The sequence below is a fragment of the Acanthisitta chloris genome, unplaced genomic scaffold, assembly GCF_000695815.1.
Source record: "Acanthisitta chloris isolate BGI_N310 unplaced genomic scaffold, ASM69581v1 scaffold15846, whole genome shotgun sequence".
Classification (NCBI taxonomy): Eukaryota; Metazoa; Chordata; class Aves; order Passeriformes; family Acanthisittidae; genus Acanthisitta; species Acanthisitta chloris.
This window is the reverse complement of record NW_008676620.1, coordinates 11,123-20,821: the sequence shown is the minus strand read 5'-3', so window position 1 is coordinate 20,821 and position 9,699 is coordinate 11,123. Positions and strand designations below refer to the sequence as shown.

The 9,699-nt window shown below is 37.4% G+C and overlaps 1 protein-coding gene across 1 annotated transcript in view; it reads right to left on the bottom strand.

Annotated features, from left to right (window-relative positions):
- The window catches only part of STX17 (syntaxin 17), a 24,061-nt gene that overhangs the window by 8,364 nt on the left and 5,998 nt on the right, over window positions 1-9,699 (bottom strand). The window contains exons 2-3 of the mRNA XM_009076213.1: window positions 7,346-7,411; window positions 138-357 (exon numbers count right to left, since the gene is read on the bottom strand). Coding sequence (XP_009074461.1) covers window positions 138-357; window positions 7,346-7,411 — 286 coding nt within the window. The remainder of the gene's footprint in view (window positions 1-137; window positions 358-7,345; window positions 7,412-9,699) is intronic.

The window sequence follows — 9,699 nt, the reverse complement described above, 5'->3', positions numbered from 1 at the left end:
AGGGAAAGAATTCTACTTCTTGATTAACAACTATTACTCAGCTGAAATCTCACTTGTTTACTTCATTTATATCTGGTCAGAGAACTACTGGATACAGTGATATAGATACGATAAATACAGAAATTAACTTCTACTACCTCCTCCTATGGTTACAGATCTGGTTAAAGAGGCATCTTCCTGTCCTTCCAGTCGCCTTTTAAGCTCTTCTGCAGATTCAGAATGCAGCTGCAGGAAGTCTTTTATGGCAAATGAAGCTTCCTCTTTGATGGGATTGATCATTCTCTGCAGAACTGGGAGGTCTTCCTGTCGAACTCGCAGACAGAGTTTCTCCATCTCTCTCATATTGGCCCGGAGTTGCTGTAACAGTGGAAAGAGTTATTTTGTAGCTTACCGTGTAAGAGCACTAGACACCTTCAGTGCCTGGGAAGCAATTATCACCTTTATCTTCTTTAAATAATCTTTAGAAGTGCCATCTCTAAGTTTTAACAAACTAAGACAAAAAACCTCCAACAAACAAAACCCCCCAAAAAACCCTTAAAAGTCCCAGGTTTCAAGTAATCCCTATGTTCCAGGTCACATTTCTTCTACATCCACCTTCTTTTCCAGACTGCATTGAGTGACTGCACATGGTTCACCTGTTAAAGATGCCCCCAGTTCCTGGAAAAGCCCACACCTCTGACAGCACAGTGAATTCTTCCCTCGAACCCACCCAGGCTCTCCCAGGCTGTTATCTGTGACCCTTGAAGAAAGCACTGGTAGTTTCAAGCACATCCTATTTGAAGGTGCCACTGCACCTTAACCACCTCACTCAGTCTGCTGCAGTTTTAATATTTGCTTGTGCTTGTGAGTTCGTTCAGATCTCGATCTAGAAAAAGAATAAGTGGGGACAGCAGGTCCCAACACAGCCATCCCTACAGGCTGCAGTGAGGCATCACTGGGATGTACTGCTGAGTCTTTCTGGACATGGACTGCTTTCCATATGGGAAACTAAGCCATCTGCCACAGAAGAAGAACCAAACTCAAGGAAGAGATGGGACCCATCACCTCATTTAGCAAACTAATTTTTATCCATAGTATCAGCCAACCACAAAACAAGGGAGAAATCTTGTTTTAAGCTATCCCCATCAGTACTTTTATATTCTTCCTGTCAATTTTGCACTTTATCCAATTCCCCAAGTCAGTCTGTTTTATTTTGGGTTTAAATTAAAGTATTTAACTAATTATTCTACTGTGTAATTACTGAATTTACTTATGTTTCTGTGATCGATTTAGGCCTTTGCCAAAATATTTATACAATTTGCAACAAGTTGCAACAATATCCAAATAAAGTAAGTGATTCTTCTCAAAGTTTGCTTCTTTTTTTAATAGTAAGGGACTGTGGTGACCATAGCACTTCAGGATAGTCATTTGCAACCCCCAACTACCCCAAAACTATCACGTTTATTTTGTAAAAACAACGTTGGGGCAAAGGAGAAGGGTTACCTTTTTTTGGTCAACACTTTTTTTTTCAGATGAAGGATGAATACATTGGTTTGATTGGAATATCAAATATTATAAAACACAGAAATAGTTCTTTAGTTACAAGAGTTTTGAGAAGATATATACTATTCACAACTATGAAAAGTCTGTGTGCAGGAATCCTCTATGAGAGAAATTTCTGTCTACAGAAAAAATAGAGGATTTTTTTATTGCCTAAGCTTTTAAAATCTAAAAATACACACAAATTTTCTCTTCCTACAAATGAAAATAAGAAATGTATAGTTTAAATTATACCACTCATTATTTTAAGACAGTTTTTATCTAATTATAAAAAAATAAAGAGTGCAATAAAAATACTACTCACATTATAAAATGATACAATAGATTATATTGTTTATCGTACTATTTACCAATTGTTTTGAATATTCTTCTCACAGCAGAACAAGAGTGGATTAACACCAGTGAGTGGTTAGAAATAGGTTTTCTTCAGTGATACAAAGCAGGAACAGGAAATGCCTTAGAAAGGTAATATTGCTTACCTGGAAAAGCAGGAACTAGATGGAACTAGCTTTATTTATATGCAATAGTAGAATTCATTGGGTTTAATATTTATGAAAAAACAGTAGAAAATATATAATTAGAGAAGAATGAAATTAATTCAACAACAAACTGAAGTCACAAATTAGGCAACCGAAGAAAGAACAATTGAGTCATAAAAACAATTTGTCAAATTACTAAGAGTATATTCTATTGTATGCTTAAAATAAGAGTACTACTAGCCAATTTCAGCTGCATTATTTAAGGCTAACCTCAGGTAAAAACACTGATTGACAAGACAATAAAAAGGGAAATACAAAAAAACCCCAAAACCTTTGTAAGATTTTAAGTTGAATTAGAAACATGGTACCTCAAAACTTTCCTCATATATTTCTCATTGTAATCTACCTTGCTTTCCCTGTTAACCTCCCCCCAAGGTCTGCCCCTAAGTACTGAAAAAAGAAGAAAGTCACCACTGTCATAGCCCACCAGGAGCCAACATTCTTGGTTTATAGACTCTTGGAATTTCGTTTAAGAGACAAAATGGGACTATCTAGGCACAACATTTAATTTTCTATTTTGTGATAACTATATGCAGAGGACTGAGGCTGCTCCCGTTTTGTTTCAGGAAATAAAATTATTATTATTATCCTGTCTTTGGTCATAATGGAGACCAAAAAAAGACAAAAGCATGTTGTGAAACAGTGATAACAGTGAGTTTGGGATGAGCTAATAATGCTTCAACAGCAGATTCTTTTCAAGAAAATGGAACATTTCCCAGTTGAAACCGAGTTAAAACATAGCTCTGCTAGGGATCTGCACCACTGCAGCTGCAGCTGGGGCAAATTCTCAGTATAGCCAACGTGTGAGTACTGTGCAGTGACCAACACAACCACCTCCAACAACTTGCTGATGGAATTTTCACAAATCCCAAACAGAATCTTCAAGAGATACGAACTACTCACCCTAAGGAATGGCTAAATCAGCTCCTCCCTTCCCCTGTTCATTATTACCTTGCTGATCAAAGAGAGATTTGTGAGAAAGAAGATGAAGGAAACAGATGATGAGTTTGCGTATTTAGTGAAATTTGATTTTAGTAGCTCTTCCTTTGTAGTTTTGGAGAGAGGACTCTTGTTCCATTTACTGTCAGTTAAACATAAGCTAAGTGGATTCAGCCTAGCAAGAAAGTTCAGCCCCACTGCGAGGAGATATGTCCTCAGAGCTCACCAGGGAGTAACATCATAAATGTTATGGATATGCAAATGACTGTGACTTCTCTTCATGATAATTTTAATGGGACAGATTTTAATTTCTGGGCAGAGCATAAAAGTACACCACCCTCTTCCCAACTGCTTCACCTATAAAAGCAACCTTACGTAGCAAGGAAGGTAATACAAAATTCTCTTTCCATTCACAGGAACTCCTGAGTTTCAAACTTGCCAAATTCAACCCAAAAGACACAGAAATTTTCTTTATAATATTTTCAATTTTCATCTGTTAACTTCCAAAACCAAACGACAATTTGTGTTTCGAACTGATTTCTCACAAAAACTGTAGGAAAATAAAACTGGTAAAAACCTTGGGAAGTCATCCCTTCAGTGCACAATCTGCTGTCCCTGTATTATTTCTGTCAGTTGTTTCTCTAATCTGGTTTTAAAAGGACTTCTTTACGAAGAGCTACAACCTCTCTGATACTATACTGCAGGAATTCATTATCCTAATTGTTATACCATTTTTCTCATGTCTAACAGAAGTCTCTCCTGACTGAGTTTAAACTAGCTATTTTTAATCCTCTCAGTTCAAAACAGGGGGAAAAGCACTGTGCTCTTTGCAGCCATCTTCTCCATGTTTGCAAACAGCACAACACTGTCAGGCACTCTTTGGGCAAAATAACTAATTTGTCAGTCCTTCCAAGTAACCTGTTTCCTCAATCTCTGACTGTATTCATTGCTCTCTCCCTAATCACTCCACACCTTCCTTAAAAGTGTGGTGCTCAAACTGGACTGACTATTCCACCTGGGATCTTACTACTGCTGACCAAAGGGATTGTATGAGAGACACACTGACTCCTCTCCCATTTATACATCCCATTATGTTATTTGGCTCTTTTGTATCACTGCTACACAATCAGTTCACTTCTACACTATGTCCCTCAAGTCTTACAAAATTTTTGACCTAGGTCAAAGGAATTCTGAGTTTAAGGACATATTTATCCTGCAGATGGTCACAGGCTGCAATAGTGAGCTGATTTGATGTGACTCGTCACATAAACAATCTCATGCAGAAATAAACTCTTCTACACTGCTTCTCATGCCCTCACAATGTATCTACATAGTATGCCAGAGAGGTGCCTAATTTGAAGAATGCATAATTTTAAAGATGGTACAGATGATCAGAGCCATGCAACTGAGCTTTGAAGACTATTGCAAAAGAGAAGTGGATATCACCTTTTACTTGTAAACCATTTTCAGTGAACTAGAAATCCTAAGAGTGAAAAAGAAAAATAGATTAACATTTTTCAAGCAGCTTTTGAGGTTAGAGCAACACAGTGGAGAGACTACGTCTGCCTAGGTATGTTTTGTAGAACAGAGTCTCTTTTTGTGGAATGAATATAGACTAAGGCCAGATTGTTCATACATGGGATTTTCCCTTTTTTTTTTTGTTCAGTATCTTACATCCTCTCTCATAACTGCAGCATTTTCCTTCCTCTCACTATAGAAACGACCAAGACAGCCCTTAGATGTTACAACAAAATACTGCCATGTCATTGAAATGAGCTTAAACCTTGCATTATTGTAATTGACTAACTGTATAGAATAGTCAGCATGTATGTGGGCAAAGCCTGGGAAAACTGCACATTTATTCAGGCCCAACCATTTTAAGAAGAAGATGGACTGTCCCTAAAAATGAAAACATAGAATCATAGAATCAACCAGGTTGGAAGAAACCTCAAAGACCACCGAGTCCAACCCTCCTGTGGTTACTAGACCATGGCACTAAGTGCCACATCCAGTCTTGTCCTGAAAACCTCCAGGGATGGTGAATCCACCACCTCCCCGGGCAGCCCATTCCAATGCCTGATTACTCTCTCTGTAGAAAATCTCTTCCTCATATCCAACCTAAACCTCCCCTGGCAGAGCTTGAGTCTGTGCCCTCTTGTCCTACTGTTAGATACCTGCAAGAACATATAAGAGTACATCCATAAAAACTAACATATCCTGTACAAGAGCTCTTTTCTCAGTGTTTCTCAAAGGGTGTCGTCATGCCCTGTGCTAAGATTTCTCTGTTTGCTTTGCTTTATAGAAGTTTTTAACTTGGCACCCAGTCACCAGAAAGAAGAGGTATAGATTTATGCTCTTCTTTACTTCTATTATAATTTTGACCATCATCAAAAGTACAACAGAAGTAATTATTCTGGGTAAACTGAAAATTCAGGAAAATGGCTAATTATGTGCACATGGATTAAATGTAGAATGGCTGTGCATATATTTGTCTAAAACCTGTGGCGGATGCCTTGGGTCAATATTGACTTAGGGATTCCTAATGTATTTTTACAACATCTAATTTTGAGAGCAAAGTGTGTGCTGCAGAGAACATTTGGTATCACAATAATTAATCTGATTTCTTTGCAAACAAACAGATCACAAGTCCATTGGTAAACATTTAAACAGCTTACAGCAAACACATTCTACATGTCATATAATTTATTAACAACTACTCCAGACTCCTAACTATTTCATTAAAACAAAAAGTCTCCTCTTCCTGCATGGACCCAAATACTTATCCTGCTCTCTGGATATCAGAAAGTGAACCACTTTAATGCATAACTTGTATCCACGTCTAAAAGGAGTAAGCATTAAATAAAACATAAGAACATTTATTTTGGCTGGAAGTGAAAATGTAAGCTTTAGGATCAAGGCAAATATAAATGTTTCTAGAGACAGATAAGCAGTTTCCTTATTAAAGCATTTAACATATTTTTAAAATACCATCTTTAACACAATTATTTTTTCTCTAATTATTTATTTATTTTGTCTTGCTAAATAAATGATACTGATAATAAAAAGCTCCAAGAGAAGGTTTTCCCACTCCTCAAATGTGGAAACAGATTAGAGAACAGACATAAGCAAACACATGGTTACTACACCACACCTGTTAAAACGACATTGTTTCAGTAGAACTTCCACCTCTAGAAGACTCTTTGAATACTAAAGATAACTTACATTCAAATTTCAAAAATACTTGGTGAAAAATCAAAACAAACATTCAAACCTCCAGAAAAACAGAAAAACCAAGCAGATTTCATGTATGACTTAGCAGCTACACTAAAAGAAAGTTCATTAACACCTACAAAGATGTGTAACTCCAGTGCTGCCTCCTGTCTAATACTGTTGTTCAATCAGGATTAAGTAGGTCTTTCTGAGATCAGCTGTTTTGGGGTTGGGTTTTTTTTGGTCATTTTTTAGTCTGGTCTAATCTCCCACAGGAGTCCATAAGGCACTGAAACAAACGTGGGAGTTTATAGAATTGGAATTACAAAATGCAGCAGTTCAGGACTGTGCTGGCAAAGCCTGCTTGTCTAGAGTAGGTCACAAGGTTGGTTCTAGTAGCAAAGACAGGTCCTTCCTCTGAACATCTAGGAAACCAAGACAAAACACCTCTCCTGCTGGCAAACATGTCTGTCCTCAGAATATCAGCAATACAGCATGTTACAGCCACTAGCTGCTATCTGTATCTGCCTTAGCAAACTTTGCAGTGAAGATTAGGTCTCTGTGTTTCTGTGTATTGATAATCTTCTTTGGCTCTGTGCTATTTAGCAGTGTGAAGGCTGATACTTGGCATTAGCCTCGGCATCATTTTCATCAAGACATGCATGTTTCTAGAAACATTCCCTGTATGCTGATTCATGGGTGACTATGCACAAAGTCACTGAAGTTATGCCACGGTGGCAAATGTGACTGGTATTTCCTCCTTTCATGATATAATGCATCCAACAAGAGATTTGCACACCGAACTACTAGACCAGATGTTCTGTGTTTGTCTGAAATCATGCTTTAAAATTGTCAGTATCCCTTATTGCAGTACCTGTCTTCTAATTTAACAGTGTAAGAGGATATTTTTTGTTTGTTCAAGAATCCTGAAACATTTCTGACTGTATTTGCCTCATAGGACACAATTAGGAAATTCTTACCTTTTAAATGAAGTAAAGCAAAACCATGTACTTGTCAAATCCACCTGTCAAATATACACCTCTCTGAAGATCCATCCCTGAGGTAACCTATGTGTGCAATTACTTCCAGTAATTTCAGAGCCATTTTAACATCCTTACCTGAACCGTTCGTCCTGCGTTTATGTGCTCTTCGTGCAACCTGTCCCAGAGACTGCATCTCTGATACTAAAACAGAGGAAAAGTAATCTATATAATTGCTATTCTTACCAACTGGCTATGCAGAAAAATATAAGGCACATTCAGTAAAGAATCACTTTAATTTTCCAAAATTGACAGTGAAGAAGCCGAGTCATAAACAATTCCACTGCAAAATTAGAGAGGTAAATAGCAATGAATTTTGTGAATAATTTTGTACAATGTGTTCTCGTGACTTGCAGATGACCAGGGTTTCAGTATAGTTTTTAACAGCAAAGAGATATTGCATTCTGCTACTGCTGTGGCACAAATCACTTGGTGGGCAGTAAAAAAATGGGCAGAAGAAAAAAAAAAAAGGAATGGAACAGTGGATAAGCAGTACAAGTCATATGGGACAACAAGGTATCTGATACTATTTACAAAGCAAACGGCATTTGTTACAAACCGTTGCTGTCTACACTTGCCATTTCTATAGAGTTACAAACTATAGTTTGTAAATAGCTACAAAGATGGTTACAAGAACCATCAGGGCAGATTTGGCACCTCCATGAGGCTCCACTAACTTCCATGGGAAACTATCCATACAGCACCTTCCAAGGGACAGAGACCAGAGTAATTATTCCACTAGCAGAGAGCAGTTTTGGGAAAAGAACTGAACATTATCAGACATTAACCTTTTAATCATGAAATAAATCCATCTCTGCTATAGGCAGTTGACATAAGTAATATGGAGACTTTACCACAAAAAAGAGCAGTAAAATAATAGAAGATGTGATTCCTGGAGTGTGTGCTGAAACTATCAAAGAATGTATTTACAATACTAGATGATATTAGAATATTTATTTAATTGTTTAAACAGCAAGACAAAATATTTACTATTTTTTCTGAGGTATTTTTATATAAAGTACAATTCCTCAATCGCTTAATACGCTTTGTTACCAATAAAAACACTAACTACAGCCTACATCTTTCCATAATTCTTTTCATAACTTTAGAGGCCACAGCAGTAAGGATCACAAGTTACTCAGCTTCCTAAAGACAATGAGAAATCTGAAGTTGCTTCTTATTTTCAGAGAAAGAAGTTCTTTCACATTAAGATTTTGTAGTGCTACGGAATATAAAAGGTTTAGTGGTTAATTAAGTCAGATTAATGTGATTTTTCTATGAAACTAGCGACTTCTGCATAAATTACTATGGCATTAAAATTACTGCCATTGTTCTTTAAAATAAAATGGACAAAAACCTGTATCAACAGTAGATCTTCCAATTTAGTCATCCCTGAAAGAGCACTGAAACAGGAATTTCTGAGGAATTAACAGAAGGGATTTGGGGGAAAATCACCTTTTAAATTTCAACTGACTGTAATACATTGTTCAAATAACTAGCAATAAAAACCCCCAACATTTTCCAGTCAAGAAGAAGAATTCCTCAGGAAACCTTTGTTGCTCTTTATAATTACTACTAGAAATGCTCAGCACATTTATCTGCTTTATATATTTAGAAGGCTTATTAATTTGCTTCAAAATTCCTAGTATGCTAGTGATGAGCTCAAAGAATCCAATGACTTAATACACTCAGAGCAATGACATTCACGTGGTCAGAGAATTCCTTCTTGTTGATTCCCCTTTGCCCAGGACCATGGCCTACCTTGTGCTGGATGACATGTTCACTCTGGGGGCCTCAACGATAGTAAAGCTCGAGAAGAGATGGCATTGACATTATTCCTCATGAACAAACACATGTAAAACTAAGGGAGGTCCAGAAGTAGAAACATCTATGGAACCCCAACCTGTTACAGTAGGTCCAGAGGAGCCACAAAAATGCTCTGAAGGCTGGAACACCTCTCCTGTGAAGAAAGGCTGAGCTGGGGCTGTTCAGTTTGGAGAAGATGGAGGTTTCTTGAGAAACCTTATTGCAGCCTTTCCACAAATAAAGTGGGCTTTGAAAACAGACAGCAGCTTTTTACTAAGGCCTGTAGTGACAGGATAAGGGGCAACACTTTTAAACTGAAAGAGGGTAAGACTAGATAGGACATAAGAAATTTTTTTGTTATGAGGGTGGTGAGGCACTGGAACAGGTTGCCTAGAGAAGTTGTGGACGCCCTACTCCCAGAAGCATTCAAGGCCAGGTTGGATGGGGCTTTGAGCAATCTGATGTAATGGAAGGTGTCCTTGCCCATGGCAGGGGTGTTGGACTAGATGATCTTTCAAATTCCCTTCCAACCCAAATCACTCTGCTACTGCATAATTCTTTGATATTTAATTATAATTGTGCTATAGCCAAATAGTTTGTACTCCACATCAGAAATATAAAACATT